At 46.1% G+C, this 25,667-nt stretch overlaps 1 protein-coding gene across 1 annotated transcript in view; it reads right to left on the bottom strand.

Moving 5' to 3' along the window:
• Window positions 1-20,283, bottom strand: part of XRN2 (5'-3' exoribonuclease 2) — a 65,297-nt gene extending 45,014 nt beyond the window's left edge. Inside the window, exons 1-9 of the mRNA XM_031434329.2 lie at window positions 20,106-20,283; window positions 6,073-6,200; window positions 5,858-5,969; window positions 3,963-4,074; window positions 2,379-2,437; window positions 2,213-2,302; window positions 1,401-1,473; window positions 1,216-1,266; window positions 597-754 (exon numbers count right to left, since the gene is read on the bottom strand). Coding sequence (XP_031290189.1) covers window positions 597-754; window positions 1,216-1,266; window positions 1,401-1,473; window positions 2,213-2,302; window positions 2,379-2,437; window positions 3,963-4,074; window positions 5,858-5,969; window positions 6,073-6,200; window positions 20,106-20,180 — 858 coding nt within the window. The 5' untranslated portion in view covers window positions 20,181-20,283. The remainder of the gene's footprint in view (window positions 1-596; window positions 755-1,215; window positions 1,267-1,400; window positions 1,474-2,212; window positions 2,303-2,378; window positions 2,438-3,962; window positions 4,075-5,857; window positions 5,970-6,072; window positions 6,201-20,105) is intronic.
• Between the last annotated feature and the right edge of the window lie 5,384 nt (window positions 20,284-25,667).

Raw genomic sequence — 25,667 nt, 5'->3', positions numbered from 1 at the left:
GAACACCTCACCTTCCCTGTCAACGTGTATACTTATCAGCTGCTTTTCTCACTCAACATGTCTTTTAATGAGGCACCATATTCTTAAAACACAGAAACCCCTTTAAGAGAATGGATGGTGATCAAGTGAACCCCAAATATATAGCAACTAGGAGTAACTTACAAGTACCAAGAAGTTTAAAATATTTGATTCATAGTTCTTTTTAAGAATAACCACTGGAGATAAATAACTTCTACCAACAAATCGTGTGCAGTGGGCTTTATTAGCCACGAGACCTCAGCCTCGCGTGGAGACAAGCTGGGTGAAGAGACAGTGGAGAGCAGGAGCGAGTGCGCCGTGGCTCTGAACGTGTTACTTTAAGAGCTGAGGAAGACCACCTCTGTCAGGGTGACAGGGCAAGCAGGCAAAAACCCAATCAACCACGGTCTCCGCTTCAGCCATTCTTAAAATGAGGCACCTGAATATACTTAACGCCACTGAACTGTATACTTAAACATGGTTGAAATGGTACATTTTCTGTTACATATATTTTATCACAGTAAAAAATAAAATTTAAAAATATTTAAATGAGGCTACTGGCATCTCAAAGTTCTTACCTTCCCCTTCTTTTCTCTTGGCAAACCTTCACAGTCCTTCACCTCATGTCCCAGCTGATTACAGAGCCCGCACGGTTTGGGCTTGTTTGGTTTGAACTCTTCTCTGATAATGGTAAAGTTGGGCTCATGTGTAGCAAGGCCGAGCATAATGAGATCAGCTGTCAACAACAACACCACGCATGACAGTGGGCACGTTCTGAAGGCCCTGAGTGCAACAAAGCAAGACATCGCCGCAACGGGAGGCACCAGCGCAGACAAGCCCAGACGGGCACAAGAGCAGAGGCAGCAAAGCCGCAAAGCCTGCAGACTCCCTAGCAGGAAACAGGACGGCCTCCAGACACGCGGGCCTAGGACACAGACTGCCTCTCGAGAGCCAAGCATCTGGAAATTTTCCACTTAAAAGACATGTGCAATCATACAAAGAGGGTGAAAAATGTTAAAAAAAAAATTAAAGATAAGTGAACATTAATCACAGATTAAACAACTCCATTCTAGTTCCCTCTCAAACAGAAAATTTTTAGAATTTCCAGGCAACCACAAATAATCCATCACTGTACACCCACCCATCGACTTGCTATGTTTCAATCCAAGAGACTCAGACCCCAGAGAAGCAGCTTACCGTCAGCTCCACACAGGCAATGGTGAGTGTTTGGGTCGTGGTTGGGCTGGGCTGAGGAGGGGAGACACGCAGTTACATCAGTGCACTTCACCTCACAGGCGTATCCCATGTCACCTAGTGTTTTCTACACAACGGCTTGTTTTTTTAAGTGAACATATAATCAAACATTTACAAGCGTGCTTTACCTCTTTGTCTTCTAATGTAATCCATGATTTTATGTTCCCCTTCACCAGGGACACTAGCATCAGATAAAATAACCTACAAAAAGCAAAAAAAATTTTCAGCCGCCTCGAATTTTCTAGCACAAAAATCAGTAGAACTGAATATCTTAAATTGGGATAATTCTATTAATAGAGTGTTACTAACTGGAAATTTTTCTTAGTAAGGTGTTTATGTATTAGACATCAAAATTATTTCACTGGTTAACTTACTACATGGAATATTAAAAAACATGAAATCTTTAGGTCAAACTTAGCCATTAGAAAAATAGATCAGTTTTTCCCAAGTTCCTACTGTTCTCACTGCTGCTCGAGTGTACAGCACAGAGCTACAGAAGCCCCGAGAGTGCCCATGAAATACAAGGTACTGTGCCTAATTAACAGGCAAACAAGCTTATGAACCTCAAATTATATAAAAGTTGCCTTAAATCTTACTTAAACACTTAGGAAACAGCTATTCTTTAAAGGCAGCCCCATGACTTTAACTTTGCTGTATTCCGATCTCTGGTAACAGAAATCAATCTCACGTACACATATTTTAAATCCCAAGTCCCACTTTACGGCTTCACCGTGATGGGAACTGCCACAGAGACGAAGCTCGGCTGTCTACTCCTGGACCACGCAGGGCACCCACCCCATTCCTAACAGCCCTGGAAGCTTCTCTGTCCTCAGTCAACCAGCATTTTATGGTGGAAAAGGACAAATAAAAACAGACATATCAAAGTGCAGCCTCAAATCATCCCCCTCATCTTTCTGGAGTACCAAAATGCGAAACTTACCGTCAAATTTTTCCACCCAGGGTCATTATTTAAACGATCAGCTATGTAATAGCGAAGGCATTTAGCAAGATTGTCCATGAACTCAGTTCCCTAAAATGACAGAAGGAAATAAATTAACCTACCGTTTAAGAGTTAGCAATAGCCAGCAAAGTATGAGACCACTTACTGGGGTAATACAGTTGCTGTCAAACCTCTCTTTTATTTCTTCTGGAGGAAGAAAGCCACCTAGAGAAAAAGGAACAATGCTCTGTTTTTCTCATAAAAAGTGAAGTAAGTTAGTCAGTATTAGGCCAGAACAACAAAACAAAAAGTTCAAATAAAAAAGAGAAGTGCTGTCACCTGAGGAACAATGTTCGCCCTTTTCTGAAGAAAGGAAGATTCCTTCCCTCAAATTTAAAGTAAGATTTAATATGACTGCCAAACAATAAATGGTACACAAAAGATACATACTGTGTTATAAAAACAAAAACTATGTTCTTCCTAATGCCCCTGAAGCAGCACGCGCACGCACGCACGCGCACGCACACACATACACACACACACACACACACACACACACACACTAGGGGTTCTAATACTGCTAACAGTTCTTAAGATAAAGGGGTCTTAGAAAAACAAAATTAAAATGCGGAGTTTATCACAGCTTTATATGCTAAGAAATGACACCACCAGCTAGAGGGAATTTAAAATCCTACTTCTTCCTCTATCACTGATGAGCTTTTTCTCAAGACACAAATATATCTCTTAACATCTTAAGAAAGATAGCTTTAAATTCTGTTACAAATACACACAGGTTTGAGAGTATTAAAGACAAGCTGCAGCTGAAGTGCACAGAGACCAGAGCACCCCCAGCAAAGCTGAAGTGACACCAAAGGGACTGTCATGACAGGCTTGGGCGCTCTTTTTCCACCTGCTGAACACAATAAACTGTGGCTTTCTTCCCTGGTCTACCACTTTGCCTCCTGAACAGTACACCACGCACGCACCCCGCTGGCCGGGCCCCGCCTGGCACCCAGGCCTCTGGTGAGCAGCAGTGCCGCGGGCGTCAGGGGCCTGGCGGTCCTCCTCTCTGAGGGCAGCTCCTCCCTCTGTACCCTCAGGAATTCCCAGGCTCTGAGGAACTGCAAAGATGACCACGTTCCACTCCACAGCCCCCTCCCGAAACTGAAGGGACGCGGGGCTCTCCCTACCTGCTGCCCCAGCCTGCACTGAGATGTGCGGGGCCAGGGGAGAGCCCGGAAACACGGGTCCCCTCGCCCCAGGCCTCCTTGGCAAGTCCTGGGTTCTAAGGAGCAGCACTGAGCAAGCCACCCACACTGATCTGAGGACAATGTTCACGGAACTGTAGCTCTTTAACAGACCAAGAGGAAAAGGGAGTCAGGAGCACTCACGTATTTGCACTTTGCAGACACAGGGAAGTCAGCTGAGAGCTGCTCTCGCCCTCAACGACCCTGACAGTCTGCGCTCCCCGCCGGGGCTCCCTCTCTCTATTCCCCAGTTTCCCTGTCACTACAGGGTTTAGAAATGAACAAGCTTATTAACAGAATAAAGGAATAACATTATTAATTAATGTTATTAACAGAATAAAGGATTCTGTTAACTACTTTTCCTCAACAGCGGATATAAATTTTCCTTGGGTATCCTGGGATCCTGATTAAATTAAAATCTTAGCTATCTGTGGGGGGAAGCTGCCCCCTACCCCTTCCGCACACATCTTGTAAGAAGTCCGACTCGGAGACGCACACTCTACCTCTTGCCAGTATCTCCTCCCGGACGCGCTGCTTCTCCGCCGCCGCCTCCGTTCCCTCTTTGGACGCGCGGAACCTCCGAGAGCGCTGCTGGTTCATCTTCGCGCGGGGCGCCTGGGGACGCGTATTTCACACTCACGTGTGCCATTCCAAACACGCGCACGAGATCCGTGCACTGTTTTGAATCGGCTGGTCTTACAAAAATAATATACTAAAACATAGAAGCTAAGTAATAAGTCTAAACAGTCCTTCTGTGACAGACAGGAGATCCCAAGAGCTCAAATCTGGACCAAGCACCTTAAGGTCGAGCTCAGTTAGGTGAGCAAGTGACCTGCCAAAGGGACAAACATCCGACAGCATCAACACCGCAGGGCCCCCGACTTAATGCCGGGTCTGCGGGGTTATGGTGTCTCAAGACACCCAAGAAGGAAAGCTCACTTCGCTCAAAGACGCAGCCAGCACACAGTGAGCTGTTAGCACGAACCCGGACTCGAAGACCTTCCCTTTGCCATGTCTGAAAGGAAGGACAGTCTCCAAGTGGGATTCACACGACCCCCAAACCCTTTTTGTATTTCCCGCAATCAGGTTCATAATTACCACTCTCTCTGCAACGAGGCACAGCAGGTATAAAGGGAACAAGGTTTTAATCAAACGTACTTGTCAATCACTCTAAGCAAATAGAAACTTAAACCACAGGATGAGTGGAGTGAACTGAAGGATGCAAGGTTTGAAATCACTGAGCGGAGCCTGGGGCTAGAAGGGACTCTCAAGTATCCTGTCTACGTAAAGTAAGTTATCTCGTATCCTCTTTAAACAGTTCCCTTTCCTGCAAAACGAGACCACCTCACCTGGTCTCGCGGGAGGGCCGCCTGCAGTAACGCAAGAGGCCTTCAAGACGCGGAACTACCGTGAGCTGGAGTATGTTTCAAATCAGACACACTCCTGTTCCCTTTATTCTTTCCTACGCTTTAACAGAAAGTTAGGTTTTCAAATAAATAAGACTTTGAGTAGAGAATCTCACGGAAAAGTTACTCTCCTGGGACCCAAAGTTTCCTGTATTTACGAAATCATCCCATTAGCCACTAAGATTACTAAATCTAAAAGAAAGGGAATCTATGTGCATACGGCTAAGTAAGTTTAGGGCCACGATTCACCCTAATTTCCATGGACCCTGATGTACAGTCTGGCGGTCATTCACAGTGAAAGCTACCTGATACTGCTACCTGAGTAAGTTGCTCTGCACTTACGTTATTTTGATGACTGCCCACCGCCTGCAGGACAGCATCCAAGCTGAGCGTGGCAGGAAAGGCCTTCTCAAGCCCATCTTTCTACTTTGCTTTCCCGTCTCAACACCGGCAGTCACCCAAACGTGTCAGTGCCATCAAAGACACGGGAAGGGTGTTGACCTGACACATCTGAGACACCTGGAGGTCCTCCTTCCCCACGCTGTCCCATCCACTGCCCCCATCTCCAGTTATTCTCTACCCTTCAAACGCTGGGGCCAACGCCCCCTCCTCTCTGTCTCCTAACGCCCCTGAGGCACTGACTCCCCCTCCCTCAAAGCCCTGCACGTGTCTGCACATGTGGTCTAGTGCAGGTGGGCGAAGGCCCTGAGTAACTGGCCCTATTCATTTAACCGTCTCTGTCCCTTTAGTGACAAGCCCTCCAAAAGCAACAGCCCCACAAGCAGCCCCAGCACCTCCCGGTATCTCGCCCAAAACAGGAGCGCGCGTGCGCGCACACATGCTCACGCACAAAGTTTGAATGAATGAAAGATGAAGCTTTCTTTCTCAAATTCACCACAATCAACGTTCTTCATTATTTAGCTGACTTCATTCTAGACACTGGGGACACAGGAAAGACAAAACCAGAGGATTCTAAGTTACTCAGCACGTACCACTCCATCTATCGCCATGTAGAGAAGGCGTCTTGGCCTCACAATATTGAAAAGTCTGTCGATGTATTCAAAAATCGCAACCATCATTTCATCCTCGTTTTTGGGTGCTGGTCTGGAATGACAAGCAAACAGTGTAATGCAACACAGCCCTCCCCTGCCGTCTGCCATGTCCCCTCTGCCGTCTGCGAGGTCAGTGACAAGAGCAGGTCACGTACTTGTCCTCAGGATGAGTGCAGGGGTGGATGATTCCGTTCATATCCAGATACAGATTATCAAACTCCACGTCGTTTGGGTTGGGCTTGCTGGCATCGACGGGAATCTTCACGCCGTTGCATTCTTTCGGCTGTGAGGAAGGGATAATTCGGGGTAGTTTGTTCAAGTCTGAAACTGACACATCCTAGGCTCAGTATGAACCCGTGTTTCATTTCTCAATTGGAAATAAAATACTTACTGTAATCTTTAATTCATCAGATGAGAAGCTATTTCACTCCTTAAAGCTTTCAACACAAGTTAATCCTGACTACACGGGGGACAGTTAGCAGATTCCCAAATCATTCAACGGTCCCAGTGAGAGACCACAGGAGCCATCTTAGACTTCATGTCCCTCACCCGCCCCACCCATTATCAGTAAGTCCTGTCAATCTAACCTGAGAAATGCCTCTCGCTTCAACTCCTCTCATCCCCGCTACCAACATCAGGCACCACCTCTCACCCAAAAGATGGCAGCAGCCTTCGCAGGGACAGCCCCACCTCCAGACTCCCCTGTCTCCAGCCCACCCTCTATGCGTCAGTCAGTTTTCTTTCTTAAATACAAATGTGGCTGTGTCTAAATCTTGCCTGGCCTTTCCGAAGCCTGCCAGAGCAGGTGCAGACCAGTGAGCCGGGCCCTGACGAGCCTCCTGCCCCGGCGGCCCCAGCCCCTCGGGGCTCTGGGAAGCCGCTCTTCCCCCTCGCGCTGCCCCTGCTCCCCCTGCCTGCTCCCTCAACGCTCACTTCCCGAAACCTCATGAACCTTCCAGGGTCTACGCTGCTCGCTTTGTAACACTCTGCACATGTCTCCCAAGAACCTCACTGCTCCTGCATTTCCTCACCATTTCGCTTGCTCACTGGTTGTACGCCCGTGGTTTTATAATGGACTGGCCGCTGTAACCCCCACCTGCGCTGCGAGTTCTTCAAGGGCCGAGGCCTGCGCGGCATGCACCCCTCCAGGCAGGCAGCTGTATTTTACAATAAGCATTACCTTTCTCTTTATCTTCCAGAACTTCAGCAAATGATAAGAATATGAGATAGGTTTTTATTCTTAGGTCTTTTATTCTTATTAGTAGTAAAAATTTAAAAATAACACAAAGTATCACTGGTAAAAACGAAAAATTGCGAAGAAATTAAAGGCCTATCATATACATGCTACATCATGGATGACCCGCAAAAACATTCTGCCAATGAAAGCCAGTCACAAATGACCACAGCCAATCCCGCTGACACGACCCAGAAGAGATACATCTTTACACAGAAACAGATGCGCTTCAGCCTGAGGTGGGGGAGGGTGCAGGACACAGGAAGTGACTGGAAATGGTTACATTTCTTTTAAGAGTGATGAAAGTGTTCTAAAATTAGATAACTGTGATTGTTGTACAACCGCATGTGTACTGGACCCACTAAACAGTATACTTTAAACAGGTGAATTTTATGGCATATAAATTATATCCCAATAAAGCTGTTTAAAAAAGGAAATAAACAAAAGGTCTACTTAACTAGGTAAAAAAAGAGCCCAAAGAATGGATTAGAAACTGCAGTACGTCCATATACCAGAATATCAGACAAAAGTAAGATTCAAAGAAATAGAGCTGGAAGCTCACCAACACCTCGCTATGCCAGTAAAGCGAGGTGCGAAGGAACGATGCAGTCCACCGCTTACAGAAAGTTACAAAGCAGAGACAGCAGCATCAGGCACTGTTCAGGGATAAATTCGTGTGCTGCAAAGGCACAGAGAGCCAGGAATGATAAACACCAACCTGAGGACAGTGGTCATCTCTGAGAGGGGAGGAATGAGACTGGACTTCAGCTTGTATTTACAACTGGGAGAAATGAGTAACTAAGGGGACTAAAGGGCAAAACAGGGGAGAAGCTATCAATGTTCTGGGCACACACCCCATGAATCAGCAAAGAGGGGCTTGATCAGAAGCAGGGAATGGGATACGTGGTAAAGAAGCAGGTCAATTTTGGGCATCTGTCAAAGAAGATAATCTGATGACTCCAAAACAAAAACAAAAACAAAAACAAAAACAAACTCTCTGCCTCTCCAACTGACCTCCACACTCCAAAGTCCACATTTCCCTTCCTCCTGAACCAAGCAGACTGCACATTCAGGAGAACCCAGACCCACTCTCATCATGCTCCCCTGGAAGCCAGTTAGTATTTTAGACTTGTTGACCATGTGATCTCAGCTGCAATGACTCACATCTGCCTTTTAAAGTAAAAGCAGCCATGAACAATATGGACACGAATGGGTGTGGCTGTGGTCCAATGAGACTGTTTACAACAACAGGAGGTCACCGGCATGCTACACTGAGCGATGAGTGCGGCTGCAGGAGAATTTCTACTCCCACCACCTACACAGTACAGCCTGGGGGCAGGGCTAGGCCGGTCCTTATTTTCAAAGAAGGACTCCAGGCATTCCCACTAAGAAAACTGAACACATTTTCCTCTCAGGAGTTCTGAGGATATATTATTCAACACATTAATTATGTAAATTAATGTTTGTTTTTTCAAGAGAAGATTCTGCTACTCTACAAGGGAACTCATCCTCCAAGAGCCTTGTCAAATACAAGGCCAGTGCATCTCCTGCTGGGTTCAAGAGAGATGCTTCATTGATCCAAAGGCAGCTAATCTGAACCCTAAACCCAATTCACTTCAAATAGCTTTTCATTATCTTTTGGGTTTTCCAGATGATAAACTGAGCACACCTGCAGCTTCCTTCCCATCCCAGGCCACACAGAAGACTGAAAACAAACAACCACAACTGCGTAACTGCACTGGGAAACCAAAAGGAGAGCTGTCTGCGACTGAGAAACCCCGGGGCGGGGGGGGGCCTGAAATGCAGAAAACTGGCAGATCTGATCAGAACACACAAACGCAAACATGCAGGAGGAAGAGAACACAGGGGCTCGGGGCCTGGGGCTCACAGGACACCTTCTGCTCGGCCATCAGCACCAGCAGCGGGAAGAGCTGGGTGGGTCAGCCCCACGCTCCCCCGCCACCGCCCTCTCAGGCCCCAGGGGAGACAGGCATTCCCAGAGGACACAGTGCTTGGGGAGGAAGGGCTGTCAGCGCCCTGGCTGGAGGGACGGGGTACCCCTGCCCAAAATCTGGAGGTCAAGGCAGCTCTGCGCAGCCAGAAGCCCCCTTCTTCAAGGCACAAAGGAAAGGACACGTATCCCAACTAAGCAGTGGAGAAATTACCCAGCTTGTGCACAGATATACCGAGGAATCAAGATAAAGGACGTCTTTACTGGAGTAAAGATAGTACAAATATACAGACAGTGAATCAGTATAAAAACACACTCTACAGTTTTGAATGAAACCCCTAAAGTGACTCTCACAGCGATCCACCCTTCTAGGCAGCCTTGTACGGCTGCCTGGTTCCTCAAACATGAGGCGGAAACCACCACTAGTAACAGCTAAGTAAACGCACTGTATCTCAGAGCAGCATTGGAAAAGCCACGGACATGCCTGCGCTTCCGCTGTGAGGGGGTTCCCACTGCTGGACGCCAGATGCCACACTGCAGAGCCTGGTTTGAAGGTTTCCTTAACACAGCTCGGAGCTCCAGGAAAGAACTGCAAAACTGGTGATATTTTGGAGAGAAAGGGTCAAAAAGCTACCAAAATACTCAAATTACAGTATTTTGGTTAAAAATTCAGGCCATAAATTTTGACACAGTTGCCCAGTAGAAAAACTTATTACTTTCAGTGATGAGTGTTTTTCCAACTTGTATGCACAGTAGGTCTCCATTTTTAGTGTTTCTCAGCACGGACTAATCACCACGAACACTCACAGAGCACGTAAACCGGGCGGGCACCGTCGCACGGGCTGTTACCACGGCTCCTTTCCCTCTCCCCTCACAACCCCAGGAGGTACAGAACAGCCTGCTGACACACGAGGACAGAGATGCTTAGCGGGGTTGGGGGTCCTTCCAAAGTCACCCTTCTGCCAAGTGCAAAGACCAGAATTTGAACCTTCTGGATTCAGGGCTGGTGTCTTAAGTCGCATGTTAGGCCGATTAACTGTAGCTTCACTAGATCCCACGTGGACTTACTGACCACTCAGAACGCGTGGCAGGGACGACGGGCAGAACCGCAGAGGACACAGAGCACCCAAGACCTGTGAATGCGACCCTCACCCTCCAAGACACAGCACGTGGAAGAGCTCGGCTCACCTGCCCCGGCTGAGCTGGTGGCAATCTTTTAAACAAAACATTTAAAGCCTTTGGAAACAGTCCGAGGCGCAAACAGTAATCTAGTCAGAACAGAAACCTAGGAAGACTCAGAACTGACCCCACTTGTAAGGAGAAGCCTGCACCCACAGGCACGAGCGCAGCGAGCTGTGGTGACAAGGAACCGAGCAGCAGATGCACCACGGCGTCAGACGGCGGGAGGAGCCCTCCCGGGGTTGGAACGGGAATCCCAGAAACGAGTCCCTGGAAGGAGCCACATGTTCACAGGGTCAGGCCACAGAGGAACGCGTGCCGTGGGCACTGCTGAAAGCAGCGGTGCCATGGACAGCACTGAATGGAGACTGCGCCCGGCAGCCCAGTGGCTGAGTGGGAGCACGCCCCACCGGTGCCACGGCCGTCCCAGGGGGGCTGTGGGTGCACCGCACGGCACCTCCGGGGGGCAGCGCCGGAGCCAGGACACACCTCACTGACGTAGCCCAGCCAATACGTGACCACGAAAACCAGGAAGACACCTGGGAAGAGTCTGCAGGGACCAGCACCCAGAGTCACTAAAATATATTGCCTAAAGCGTCCTCTTTGCAGCAAAAAACCACCAGCACAACAAAACTACCAGGCAAAACACAGCAGAGAAACAGAAGGCGGCCCTGCACTGAGAAACAGAGGCACAAGAAACCACCTGTGAGTGTCCAGATGTCAGCTTTAGCAGAAGGGAGCTTAAAGCTGCCATTATAAACATATTCACTGAACTAGAGACATATGGTTAAAGAACTAAAGGAAGATAGCATGACAATTTGTATCAAGTAGAGAATATTAACAAAGGCAAGAAGTATAAAGAACAAATAAATGGATCCTCTGGGGTTGAGAAGCACAGCAGCTGAAAAAAAAAATTCATCACAGGGGCTCAAGTGTGGACTGGAACTGGCAAAAGAATTTTCTTCATGTTTTCTGCTTCTTTTTAAAAATTGCACATTTATTTATTTGTTTGTTTATTTATTTTAGGGGGAGGTAGTTAGGTTTATCTATTCATTTTTAGAGAAGGTACTGGGGATTGAACCCAGGACCTCATGTATGCTAAGCGTGTGCTATACCCTCCCCCTGAGAATTCTTAAACTCAAACTCAGATAGATTAATAGAGATTATGCAGGCTGGGGAGTAGAGAGGAAAAAAGATCAAGAAAAATGAACAGAGCCTGAGAGAAGTCTGGGACAAAAATAAGTAAAGATATATATCCTTTGTTTTCTTAACTACTATTGCAAAAAAAAAAGCAACTGTATAAAATGATACTGTGTAACCCACTACAGCTCACAGCACACAACGCAGTACAAACGGGATACGTCTCCCGGTAACAGCCCGAACGGTGGGTAGGCGCAAACTGCAACGCACCGTGGACGTGACTGCAGACGGTAAAGGAGTAATTCTCGCAATGCACTGTTGGGCTTGTAGCATTAATGCATATAATACATGTAATGACAGACCAAATAAAAAGGAAACTAGGAATCAAGCCATACAGCAGTAAAGGTTCCATATATTACTGGGTTTAAACTAGTATAAATCTAAAGCTGTTAAGATCTATGCAGTAAACCCTAGAACAACCACTTAAAACAGATTTTTTAAAAAGATCACTAATGAAATCTAAATGCTACATTAAAAACACATATAGAAAACAGAAACCCAACTATATTGATAACGTTAAATGCGAGCTGATTGAATAATCCAATCAAAAGACAACCGTCAGACTGGATTAAAATTGATCCAGTTATATGCTGTCTACAGGAGACACATCTGAGATTCACAGATACAGAGTGAAAGTAAATGGATGGGGAAGAATAACCACCACAAGAAACGTGGAGTGGCTGCACTCATATCAGACAAAACTGACCTAAAAAATTACTAAAAGTAATGGCATTTGATAATGATAAAAAGGTCAATCCATCAAGAAGATATAACACTTAGAAACATATATATACCTAATACCAGCATGAAAATACACATGACTTTTAATAAATGATAAAAATGAAAGGAACAGACAATTTTCAATAATACAAGCATTACCAAAACCTCTCTTTGCTATCAGGAGACACGACTGTAGGGTGGCCACTGTGTAGGAGGGAGCAAAGCCCCGAGTCCCGGGGTACTAACGCTGTGATAATACTCTGCTTCATGATCTGGGCGCAAGTCACACATCTTCAGTTCGTGAAAATTAACGAACTATACATATACTTAAAAAACTTCAACATATGAAGAGTTTAAACATTTAAATTCCTATACATGTACATACATATTTGCGTATAAATACTTCAAACAGCTTCAAAGATCCTTAATAAAAAAAAGCCCCGATCCATGCTAAACATGGATGAATCTTGAAAACATTATGCTAAGTGACAAAGTGAAATAAGCCAGATACAAAATGACAAATAGTATGATTCTGCTTATATTAGTCCCAAAACAGACAAATTCATAAGACATGAAGTAAGGGGAAGGGAACAGAGAACTCAGGTGAGTAGACAGATTCTGTCTGGGATGATGACAAAGTTCTAGGAATGACAAACAGTAATGGCTTCACAATATTGCAAATGTACTTAATGCCACAGAATTCTATATATAAATGGCAAATGTCACATTATGCGTATTTTGCCACAATTAAAAAGAGGAGGGGCAGCAATCATCAAACTGTATATAAAAACAAGAACCAGCCGTATGTTGTCTACAAAGAACACTTCCTATATAAAGACTCAAGCAGGCCAAAAGTAAAAGGATGGAAGTAGACCATGATAACACTAGTCAAAAGACCTGCTTATATTAATATCGGACAAAACAGATTTCGAAGAATATTACCCATTTTATAATGATAGAGGAGCATATTCAGCAAAAAGACATAACACTCCTAAGCGTTTGTGCACCTAGTAAAAGAGTTTCAAAATGCAAGGTGCAAAAAGCAACAGAGCTGTAAGAAGAAATAGACAAATCTAAAAAAAGTTTTTATAGAAGATTTCCATACCCCTATCAATTACTGGCAGAACAAGAGAGACAATCAGCAAGCAGTGTTCCCGTCTCCAGTACCCATCACCCAGCAGGACGACGTTTGTAGAACACGCTACCCAACAGCAGAGCTTGTGTCTTTTCCAAATTAAAATGAAACATTTATCAAGACCATACTCTGGGCCATAAAATAAGTAAGTTAAGCTTTCAAATAATTCAAATTACACAAAGTAGGTTTTTTCTTTGTTTTTTGAGAATTATATTTTATTAGGTGGACTTTCTGAGGACTTCAGGCCCAGGAGGCAGCTTCTCAGATAGCTCTGAGGGAATGCTCTGTAGAGGGAAGGGGGGAGCCAGGGTAAATAGGGGTTTTTGCAACAAAGACCAGGTGGCCGGAACATCAAAAGATCACTGTTAATTAAGGAAAACCAGATTATCTCAAGTTAATGAACTTCGTGCTTTTCTACATATGGGAAGATGCAAGAGTCTGGGCTCACCGAAATCATTCCTTTGATGAGCACCTTCTCTACCAAGGGCTAGTATCCTGATCTTTCCCATCCTGAGTCCCCTCAGGGTGCACCACCAGCGGTGGCTTCTGTCGCTGAGGGCTTGGCAGTGGGCACCATGGTTGTCTCCATCCCAAGTTCCCTTGGGCTCACCGTTGGGGGCTGTGGCAGTGGCTGATGCAGCATCCTTTGCTTGCTGATATGGCAGGCAACATTTTTCATTCACAAAGGGTAGGAAGATAAAATTCAAGAAATCAAAGTATTGCTTACGGTTTCCTTTTCTGTGCAAAAGCTTGTAAGTTTAACTAGGTCCCATTTGTTTATTTTTGCTTTTACTTCTATTGCTTGGGTAGACTGCCCTAGGAGAACACTGCTGAGATGTGTGTGAGAGAATGTTTTGCCTATGTTTTCTTCTAGGAGGTTTATTGTATCTTGTCTTATGTTTAAGTCTTTGATCCATTTTGAGTTTATTTTTGTGTATGGTGTAAGGGAGTGTTCTGGCTTCACTGATTTACATGCTGCTGTCCAGTTTTCCCAACACCATTTGCTGAAGAGATTGTCTTTATTCCACTGTACGTTCTTGCCTCCTTGGTCAAAGATTAATTGACGAAAAGTTTGTGGGTTCATTTCTGGGCTCTCTATTCTGTTCTATTGATCCATATGTCTGCTTTTGTACCAATACCATGCTGTCTTGATCACTGTAGCTCTGTAGTATTGTCTGAAGTCTGGGAGGGTTATTCCTCCAGCCTCATTCTTTTTCTACACTAATGCTCTGGCAGTTCTAGGTCTTTTGTAATCTCATATAAACTTTATTATGATTTGTTCTACTTCTGTGAAATATATCCTGGGTAATCTGACAGGGATTGCATTAAATCTGAAGATTGCCTTGGGCAGCACAACCATTTTGACAATATTGATTCTTCCAATCCAAGAGCATGGGATCATCTTTCCATTCTTTTAAGTCTTCTTTAATTTCCTTAATCAATGTTTTGTAGTTCTCCATGTATAAGTCTTTCACCTCCTTGGTTAGATTTATTCCTAGGTATTTTATTACTTTGGGTGCTGTTTTAAAAGAGATTGTTTCTTTACTTTCTTTTCCTGTTGATTCATCGTTAGTGTAAAGAAATGCAACTGATTTTGTACATTAATCTTGCATCCTGCTACCCTGCTGAATTCTTTGATTAGGTCTAGTAGTTTTTGTGTGGACCTTTTAGGGTTCTCTATACACAGTATCATGTCATCTGCATATAGCGACAATTTTATCTCGTCTTTTCCAATTTGGACCGCTTACAAAGCGACAACCTGTCAGCCACATCCAGGGCAGATTCCATCCTGTCCAGGCCTCTGGCTATGCTGTCAAGCTGCTCATCCTGATGGTGAAGGGCTCTGGCTGTATCTTCCAGATGTTTCTGGGAACAGGCCATCAGACAAGTCAGCTCCTTCCCCTTGGTCATGGGGGAGGAGGATGCCTCAACAGCAGCTCCTGGCTGCGTCACCAGGGAAGCGTGAAGACAGTGAGACTCGGGGCCCGCACCGCTCGACAATCTCTGAAGCTGGGCGGACCTGGCACTGGGTCAAAGGCGCTGGAGCCCCTTCTGTGCCTGCACCAGGGGAGGGCCACTGCACGTAGCGAACATGCCACGAAGTAGGTTCTTTAAAATAATTCAAATTATGGAAAGAAGGTTCTCTAAACTAAAAATCAGTAACAGAAAAAAATGCTTGAAAAATCCTCCAAATATTTGAAACTTAAGTAACTCTTCTGAATAACCAATGGGTCAAAGGGGACATGAGCAAGTATTTTTCACTGAATGAAAATGAAGACAACATGTCAGTGTGTGGGGCATGCTCCTGGAGCAGGGCTGGCAGGCAGTGTATGGCACTCAGAGAAGCAGCATCTATGCAATGAACTCAGTGGAGGCAAGAAAGAAGGACAAGAAACACAGCTAAACTCGAAATGAGCATAAGAAATTAGTCATAAATATAAGAACAGAAACTGATGAAACAGAAAGCAGAAAAATAATGGAGAAAAATCAATGAAACCAAAAGCTAGTTCTTTGAGATCAGTTTAGCCAGACTGATAATGGAACAAAAGAGAAAGGACAAAATTAGCATCAGGAATGAGAGAAGCAACATCACTACATTTTCTACTAATATTAAAAAACTAATAAGGAATAGTATGAACAACTGTCCAGAAAATGGGTAACTTAGATGAAATGAGCGTAATATGTGAAAGACACAAGCTACAAAAGCTCATTCAAAAAGAAATAGATAATCTGAATAGCTCAATGGTTATCCAAAAACCTGAATCTGTAGCTAAAACTTCCCCCAAAATGTCAGGTCCAGATGGCTTCACCGGTGAATCCTATCAAATATTTAAGGAAGACATAACAGGAATTGTACGGAGACTCTTTCAGAAAACTGAAGGCATACATCTCACAACTCAGTATGAGGCCAAGGTTACTCTGATACCAAAACTGGACAAGGGGGGGAGGGTGTAGCTCAGTGGGAGAGCGTGTGCTTAGCATCCACGAGGTGCTGGGTTCAATCCCCAGTACCTCCATTAAACAAACAAACAACGGATTATCGCCCCCCAAGAGAAAGGATGAAAATTCTCAGTAGTTAAACAACTAATGATTAATAAAAATTAAAAAACTTGAAGTCTAAAAAAAAAAAAAACTGGACCAAAACATTACAAGAACACTACAGATAAATATCCTTTTTGAACAAAAATGTAAAAATTCTCAAGAAAATTTTGGCAAATTGACTCCAAGAGTATATAAAAATAATACACCATGACCAGGTGAGATTTAATCCAAAGAAATGCAAAGTGCATTTAACATTTAAAAATCAGTATGATTCACCATTTTAAAAAATTAAAAAAAAAAAGAAGCACAGGATGAATTAAAGTATAAAACAGCTCTAAGAAAACACAAGACAAAATCTTGATGACCTTGGCTTTGGCAAAGATTTCTGAAATATACCACAAAAAGCAGGGATATAGAAGTCAGACTCTACTAAAATTAAAAACTTTTGCTCTTCTTTGCACTGCTAAATAAAAAGGCAAGCCACAGATTAAGAGAAAATATTTGCAAAAAATACATATGTTAATATGTAAAAAAAACCCTCTACAATTCAATTATACAAACAACCCAACTTAAAAATGAGCAAAAAATCTGAACAGACACCTCACTCAAGAATATATATGGCAGGTAAATAAGCACCCAAAGAGATGCTCACCACCCTTGGTCATTAGAGAAATCCAAGTAAGAACCACAGTGGGCAGCCAAAATTAAAAAGACTAACCATTCTAAGTGTGGACAAGGAAGCGGAGCAATCAGACCTCTCACACACTGCTGGTGGCAATAAAACAGCACAAACACTTTGGAAAACAGTCTAGCAAGTTTTTTTTAATCAGACACCTACCATACAATGCAACCAATTCACTCCTAGGTGCATTCTCTAAAGAAATAAAAGCACGTGCCTACACGAAGAGTTGTATACCAGCGTTCACAGAAGTTTTTTTAATTGCCAAAAACTGGAAACAGCCCAAATCATCAATCATCAATCAGGTGAATGAATAAACAAAACGTGATACATGCACAACACAAAATACTATTCCAAAAAAAACCTCCAAAAAGCTATTGATACAAGTAACAACATGGAACACTTTCAAAATAATTATTCTGAATAAAGTTAAAAGGTTAAAAAAAAAAAAGAATACATATTGTATAATTCCACTTATACGAAACTGTAGAAAATGAAAACTTATGGAGGGTCAGAAACAAATCAGTCTCAACAAAGATGGGCAGCAGGGAGGGCTTGTGGGGAGCAACAACAGGGGGCAGAAGGAATGTTCCAGAGGTGACGGCCATTATCTTGGCTGTGGTGATAGGTTCACGGACACATGAGTCAGAATGTATTAAATTCTACATTTTTAAATATGTGCAGTTTGTTGTAGGTCAGTTATATCTCGAGGGAAAGGCAGGGGAGAAGAGAGGAAAAAGAAAAAGAAATCAATCTAGGAGGACTGGTATTCAGAGTTCAGAGGGCACAGAGAAAAGGGGAAACAAGAAAAAAATTAAGAGCATTCCCCACAAGCCTCCAGACTCAGAGTCAGTCAAGTACTGATCAAAATTAATTGAAAAAAAAAAAATCTCTAAGTACATAATCTTATGCCATCAAGGATAAAGAGCTTCACAAATTTCAGAAAGAAAAATACAACAACTACAAAAGAATGAACGCAAATGAACACAGACATGAAGACCAGGGGCTTCCTGGCTCTGACACATTAGCCACGTGACCTTGAGACACACTCAAGCCCTCTGTGCTTCACTGTTCTCATCTGTGAGGAGGAGGAGGAGGAAGAGGAGAAATAGTTACGTGGCTGTTATGAGGATTTAATAAATTAATCTGCAAAACGCCCAGCACATGTTAAACACTATATAAATGCTACCTCAACAAACAAATCAAGTTAACATTCAACGTCTCATCAACAATTCTGGATGACAGAAGTCAAAAGAACAACGTTTTTAAAGTTTTGAGGGGACTTATTTTTAAACCCAAGCTCTGCCTAGCTAATGATCATTCATGTGTACAAGGGTAGTATGGACTTAGAAAACTCACACAACACTCCTTAAGAATTCATGTAAAAATAAAAAACAAGGAAGGTTTTAAACCAAGAGAAATAACGATTAGAAAATTGTACCTCTAATTGAAGGGATTTTTAAAAATCTCCAGGAGCAGCTTTCCAGCAAGCCTACATAACCAAGTGTGGCAGCAAAAGGAATAAAGACGTCAAGCAGTTAAAAAGAGGACTTGATATAACATCTGATAAAAGAGAGTTTGGATGGGGAACCAGGTGTAGTGGAAAACAGTCAACACACACAAAAGACAAGAGTGGCACAAGGGAAGAAACGGAATCACAGCACATACTGTGAATCTACACAGTGACAATAATCACCAATGCCATTTGATTTTTCCGCTTTTAAAACAAACCTGTACAGCCAGAGGCCTGACAACTTCGTTTTGGCGGCCAGCAAGGCAGAAGCGCAGCTGACAGGAAGGGCAACAGAGGTAGAAAAGCTAACATCCAACCTTTGAAAGCAAAGAGTCAAAAGATACTTTGTATAGGAGATGGAATTAAAAAAAATAACAGAACACACAAGTTACAAAGTTTACCAATAGAGAAATGAAGCTAGTGCTTAGGAGATGTGGGGAGGGCTGTGTATGGGACTACATCCTCTTCTATTCTTGCTAAAATTCAATAAAACCAAACATAGTTAAAAGTGGTTATCACTGGAGAGTAGAAATTTGTTAAGACGCAAGTAAAGTTAATAACGTTCGATAAAAGTTTTAAAAGCAAAGGAAATGAGCATTCAGTTTAACAGTTTCTCTTTGAGAAAAACACGGAGAGTACTGGAAACGTAATAAGAACAAGGCTTTCAGTTCTTCCTCGGACGGAATCTAAGCAAAATCAAGATCTCACCCAGCCTAAGGAAAAAGTTCCCAGTGTCGGACGAGCACGTCCTTCAAAACCGAAGCGGGGAGGAACATAATGTGGCCCTGAACCTTCCCAATCCGGACAGTCTAATCCAGAGTACAAAATCCAATTCGGACGGAACCACAGAAACGCTAAACACAAAAGTCAAAACCGGCCAGAAGTCTGCGTAACACTGGCAAACTACAGCAGCAAGTGTCCCGTTCAGGTGCGCCAGGAATTCTGAAACTGTCAAAGGCATGCGGTCCAGCAGGCCGGCCCCTAGACAAGGGGCACTTGGGGGACCGCTGTCCTGTCCCGGACGTTTCTGAGGCGCCGCTTTCTCCGCAGGACCTGCCTCTCCCGCTAGCAGAAAACCATTCGGGCCGGGCCAGGGAACAGCGCAGAGCTCGCCGCCGGGACTACTTCCCCAGGTCGGTAGAGGCTGGCGTCGGCACCCGCGCCACCCTCACCGGCTAACTCAGCCGACCAGCCGCACGCCGACCGACAGCCCGGGAGCCTCTCCAGAAACCCCGACAGCGCCGAGCGGGAGGGAACAAAGCCATGGGCGGGGCCTTCCGGCCCGGGAGCCGGCGGGCGGCGGGGAGCAGCCCTCCCGCGAGCTCCAGCCGGCTCGGCCCTTGCCCCGCCCAGGACCCCCGCCCAGGCCCGAGTCCGAGCGCCCGCGCCCCAGCGCGCGTCGGGCTCGGCTGCCGGGGGCGGAGAGGAGGGCGGGCCCCCGCACGGCGCCCAGGGGCGGGCGGCGGACCCAGAGCACCGCGGCCTGGACGCGTCGGGGCTCCGGGCTCTGGCGCGGCCGCCCCGCGCCTCCTCACCTTCTCTTCCACGCAGTTGACAATGATGGACGGGTACTTGCGGCTGAGCCAGCGGAAGAAAGCCGGGACTCCCATGGCGGCGGCGCAGCTAAAGGCGGCGGCCCGGCCCGCGGACGGACGTAACCAGAGAGACCGGCAGCGGCGGGACCGCGGGCACCGGCACTTCCTCCCACGTGCGCGCCGGCGACAGGAAGTGAGGTCACGGCGGCGCCGCCGGGGAAGCCGGGAAGGAGGGTCGGGCTGGACTGGGCGGGGTCGTCTGGGGCGGGACGTCGGTGGGGCGGGGCCCGGGGCGGGGCTCGGGACTTGGGGCCGCACTGGGGAGGCGCGGGCTGTACGGAGCCCACTCCGGAGCTTCCCCCGCCCCGGGCGCCCCTCAGGGGGAGTTCCCGCCCGCGCTCCGCAGGCCCCGGGGAGGCTTGGCCGGTCTGGTCTCCTCTCTCACCCACCTCGAGTCACGGTAGAATCTAAGCATCTGCACGGCCTCCTTACGTCTACTTCCCGGTTTCTCTCAGTTCTGTGCCACAGTACGTACTTTTTAAAAGTATTTTGCATTAATGATGGCTGGTTTGCATAAATAACTCACTTTAAACTGTTATAAAATGGTATGTGGCCAGCGTTTGGCATCTAATTCGGCCTTCCAGATACATTTATGAGTGTAGAATAATTGCTAGCATCGCTCTCCGGCATTTATTGGAGCGCTTACAACGTGCTGAAGCATTGGCTGAGGGGTTGTCTCGTTTGTGGGTCACTTGGGCGTTCTGAGGGTGCTCTTACCAACCTCATATGAAGGGTGAGAAGGCAGGTTGGTTGTAGAGGGGTTAAGTCACTTGCTTGTTCACACAGTTTGTGTTTCAGTCCAAGTAAAGATCACTTAATTCTCCGTCCTTGGACTAAGATACTTTTATCCTTTGTTTGCTGACGGCTTCAGATACGTATTTTCAGCATATGAAAAGGGAGGTGTGGAAGTGGAGGGTACTTCCGTCCACTTGCTCAAGCCTGGAAGTCTGTCTCCCTGGAATCCCCTCTTGGCTTGACACTCACACTCAGTCTCAAAGGCTCACGTCAGGCGGCCTCTGTAAAAGCATGTCTCCCTGCCACCTGGCGTCCGGTGGTCCTTGCCCCTCCTCTGTGGCCCGATGCCGCCCTGTTTAAACTGGCTGGCGTGGACATTAGAGGAAAGGCTATTAGCCCGTGTTTTACCCAAGGACAGCCAAAACTCTTACGGGGAATTGGTGGTGGTGAAATCCCTCACTCCCCCTAGAACCAGCCCCTCCTCGAGTATGTGGGTCCCTGGAGGGCGCCATGATCTTAGGGGCACACACGCTGTAGGCAGTTGGAACGAGGGTGGACAGGTGGGCATTTGGGCCATGGAGAGTCCTTGCCCAGCATGGACTTCAAGCCACAAGTAAGGCGAGGCAGCCCCTCCCGGATGGCGGAAAGCTGGAAGGCGAGAACAGGGCTTGTTACCATTTTGCAGGGGAAGAAGCAGATTTCCTCCCTAGTTTCAGTGCTTTTGAGTTTAACTGAACCCCTCTTCCTGAAGTTTAGTTGGTAAACCTGTCCTGTAATCCCATGAGCCAGTAAATTCTCCTTTGGTCCTAAATTGTTTTGGGCTAAGTTTCTCTAAAGAGTTCAAACAAACCAGTAACAGAATCCGGAGTATACACAGCTAATTCACCTAGGGGCTGACATTGCTTTGAGGAAAAGAGGTACAAAAGTTGGAATCTGGGGCGCTTGGAAACGAGGCCTGAAAGGAGGAGAAGCGGGAAACGTGAAAGGTGATGGGAGGATGTAGATGAAGTGCTGCGGCACCTCCCCCAGCCCAGGGTTTCCAGCGGCGCCTGCCAGACTCAGGCTTGCTGGGGGTCGGGGGAGGTTGGTTGTCGTCGAAACTGAAAAAGAGAATGAGTCCTGTGTTGGGGTCACTGTGGTCTAGAACACAGTGCCAGGCTACGTAACAGAGCTCAACAGCCAGAGGAGACAAGGGGAATTTTTTAAGCATTGGAAATTAGCTGGAATATTGAACCAGTCTTCGAACTTCTGCAGGCTGGGAATCAGGAGGTTTTGAAACACTTTTGCCCAGACCTCCAGGGGGGCAGAGGAAGGCCCCCAGCTGACATCCGGATTACATTAATATGAAGAATAATATGAAATGTACAGAACCCAGAATGATTGTAAAAGGTTATAAATTCATTTTAGAGCCTCCTTTTCATTGTCATTATAGAAAATAATCTTTGAGCTGCCATAACCAAATACTGTTTACTGGGTGACATTCTTTTTTTTTCAGTAGCGGTGCTGGGGATTGAACTCCAGGCCTCATGCCTGCTAAGCATGCACTCTACCACTGAGCTATACCCCCACCACCCAGAAATGTAATTCTCACAATTCAGGGTGTTGGGAAGTCCGAGATCAAGGAGCCAGCAGGTTCTATGTCTGGTGAGGGTCTGCTGCCTCACCGACCGGCGTTTTCTCACTGACTTCTCACGTGGCCGAAGGGGTGAGGAATCCCCTTGAGGTGTCTTGTATAAGGGCACTAACCCCATTCACAAAGGCTGTGCCCTCATGACCCAGTCATCTCCCAAAGGCCCCACCTAATACCACCACCCTTGGGGTCAGGATTCCAACATGTGAATTTGGGGGAGAACACAGACTTCCACCCTATCTATAGCAGCCTATAATTCGGTACAAGTCCCAGCAGGCTGCTAAGGGTAAAGTATGAACTGGATTTTGTCATTTATACAGAGAATGTGTGGGAATTGATACCAAGGGTGCGGGATGAGGGCAGATGGAACCTAAAGTTGAATCAGGCCAGAGTTCCTATGCGGGCCCACGGAGCAGGGGTCCTGCATCTGATGTGGCTCAGGGAGTTAGGAAGGCCTCTAGTGGTGTGGTCAGTTAGTTGGCTGACACATGGACAAAACAGTGGCCCATAGTGAGTGAGTTAGAAATGCTGGAGCTGCCCTGGTTTAATGTAAGGAAGGAGAAAACTTGGGCCTACTTTCCAGATGGTTCTGCAGGATATGCAGGCACCCCCCCCCCCCAAAAAAAGTGGATGGCTGCAGCCTGCAGCCCCTTTCTTGGACATCCCTGAAGGACAAGGTGATGGGAAATCCTCCCTGTGAGCAGAACTTTGAACATCACACCTGGTTGTTCATTTCACTTGGAAGGAGAAATAGCCAGCGTGTGCTACTGGCTCCTGGACTGTGGCCAGTGGTTTGGCTGCACGGAAGGGTCAGGAACAAGGAACACAGCTGGGGAGTTGGTGACGAGGATGGGTGAAAAGCATGAAGGTATTTGTGTCTCATGTCAGCGCCCACTAAAAGATAACCTCACCAGAGGCGGGTGTTAATAACCTTTTGGGTAGCATGACCCATTTTGTGGATAACAGCCTCTTTCCCAGCCACCCCTGTCATTGCCCAATGGGCTCATGAACAAAGTGGCCACGGTGGCTGGGATGGAGGTTATGCATGGACTCAGAAACAAAGACTTCCCTTCGCCAAGGCTGACCTGGCTACAGCAGCTGTGTGCCCAACTTGCCAGCAGCAAAGACCAGCACCGAGTCCCCAGTATAGCACCTTCCTCAGGGTCGTCAGCCAGCTCCCTGGTGGCCAGTTGACTACTCTGGGCAACTTCCATCATGGAAGGGGCAGCATCTTGTTCTCACTGGAACAGACGATTACTCTGGATACAGATTTGCCTTCCCTGCCCACAGTGCTCCTGCCAAAACCGCCACCCTTGGACTTGCGGGGTGCCTTATCCACTAGCCTGGTATTCCAAGCAGCACCGCCCCTGGACAGGGAACTCACTGCATAGCAGTGAAGTGCAGCAATGGCCAGTGTCTATGAAAGTCCCCATCTCTTCATGTCCGCCCCCTCCCCCCGAAGCAGCTGGCCTGATAGAGCCGTGGAATGACCTTTTGGAGACCCTGTTACAGGGCCAGTTGGGTGGCAGTACCTTACAGAGCTGGACAAGGGTCTCCAGGAGGCTGTATGTGCCCCGTATTTGCTGCTCTTCTCCCACAGTCAGAAGTCATGGGTTCCGGAAAGGGCGGGAATTGGGAGTGGCACCTGTCACTATTACCCCTAGTGACCTACTAGCCAAATATTTGCTTCCTTTTCCCTCAACTGCATACTCTGCTGATCTAGAGGTCTTAGTTTCAAAGGGAGGAAAGTCATAGCTCCCCCAGGAGACACACAGTGATTCCATTGACCTGGAAGTTGAGTGCCACCTGGGTCACTTTGGGCTCCGCCTGCCTCTGAATCAACACTCAGGGAGGGAGTTACTGTGCTGACTGGGGCGACTGATCCTGAATACCAGGGGCAAAGGGGCTGACGCTCCCCAGAAGAGATGAAGAGTATGCCTGGGAGACCGAAGATGCCTAGGGGCTTCTCTTAGTTCTGCCATGCCCGGTGATTAGACTCAGTGAAGAGCTGCCACAGCCCAGTTCAGGCAGGACTGCTTAATGGCTCAGACCCTTCCAGAGTGAAGGTGTGGGCCACCCCATCCAAGTCTAGGACCGAGACCAGTGAAAGCACTTGATGAAGTCAAGGGGGATGTGGCATTGGCAAAGGAAGGAGGCAGTTCTGAACACCAGCCTTGAACCAGCGACCACCTACAGAAACCACCACTGTAACTGCCATATTTCCTTCTTATTTTGCTATGAATGTGTTTGTTGGTGTGTGTACAAAGCAAATATCTTTGTTTTCTTTCCTCACTTATCCTCTTATCATGTAACATAAGATGTATTGACTCTACATCACAGCATTTAAGTATCATTAATTTTACGACGTAGTATTTAAGCTACCACAGCATATGATTTGAAATCCCAAGTGAATTGTACAGATGATAATTGCTACAGACATTTTAAAAAGACAGAGATCTAGCCACCTAATGGGACCATCACACATGACAGGGAGGAGGTAGGATGACAGCGAGTCTTGAAATCTCGGTAAGACTGGATGGAAATAAGGAGGTGTGTGTGGAAGGAGACACTGTAAGTTCCCTAGAGGCAGGGACGTGTCTTTATGTATCTTGTGGGCATTCCGTAGATGGTCAATATTCTTACTGAATTGAATTCTTAGAGCAGCAGTTCTCAAAATGTGGTCCAGGGACCCCTAAGATCACAGAGGCCCGATCAGGGGGTCCACGAGGTTAAAACTATTTTCCTAATAATATTACAGTGCAGTTTTCCTTTTCACTCTCATTCTCCAAGTGTACAGTGGAATTTTTCAGAGGCCGTGTGATGTAACATCTCAGCAGGCTGGACATCAGAAGCAGATGTGGCAACCCAGTTGCCTTCTATTAAGCCAGACACTGAATAATTTCAAAAAGTGTAAAACAAAGCCAGTTTTCTCACTAATTTTGGGGGAGTTTGAGAAAAAATTTATTTTCATAAAAATATGTTAACATGTTATGGGCTTTTTTTTATTTCTAAGTGAATTAATAATAATTTATTTTAGTATTTTAAGTATTTTAAATTTTTCTCGGATTTGATTTCTAACATGGCAAGTATTGGCAGTTGTAATTAATTTGAACAAAAGCTCTCTGGGATGCTCAATA

This window comes from Camelus dromedarius, chromosome 18 (assembly GCF_036321535.1).
Source record: "Camelus dromedarius isolate mCamDro1 chromosome 18, mCamDro1.pat, whole genome shotgun sequence".
NCBI lineage: Eukaryota > Metazoa > Chordata > Mammalia > Artiodactyla > Camelidae > Camelus > Camelus dromedarius.
The sequence above is the reverse complement of the archived record's forward strand: the minus strand, read 5'-3'. Positions and strand labels throughout refer to the sequence as shown.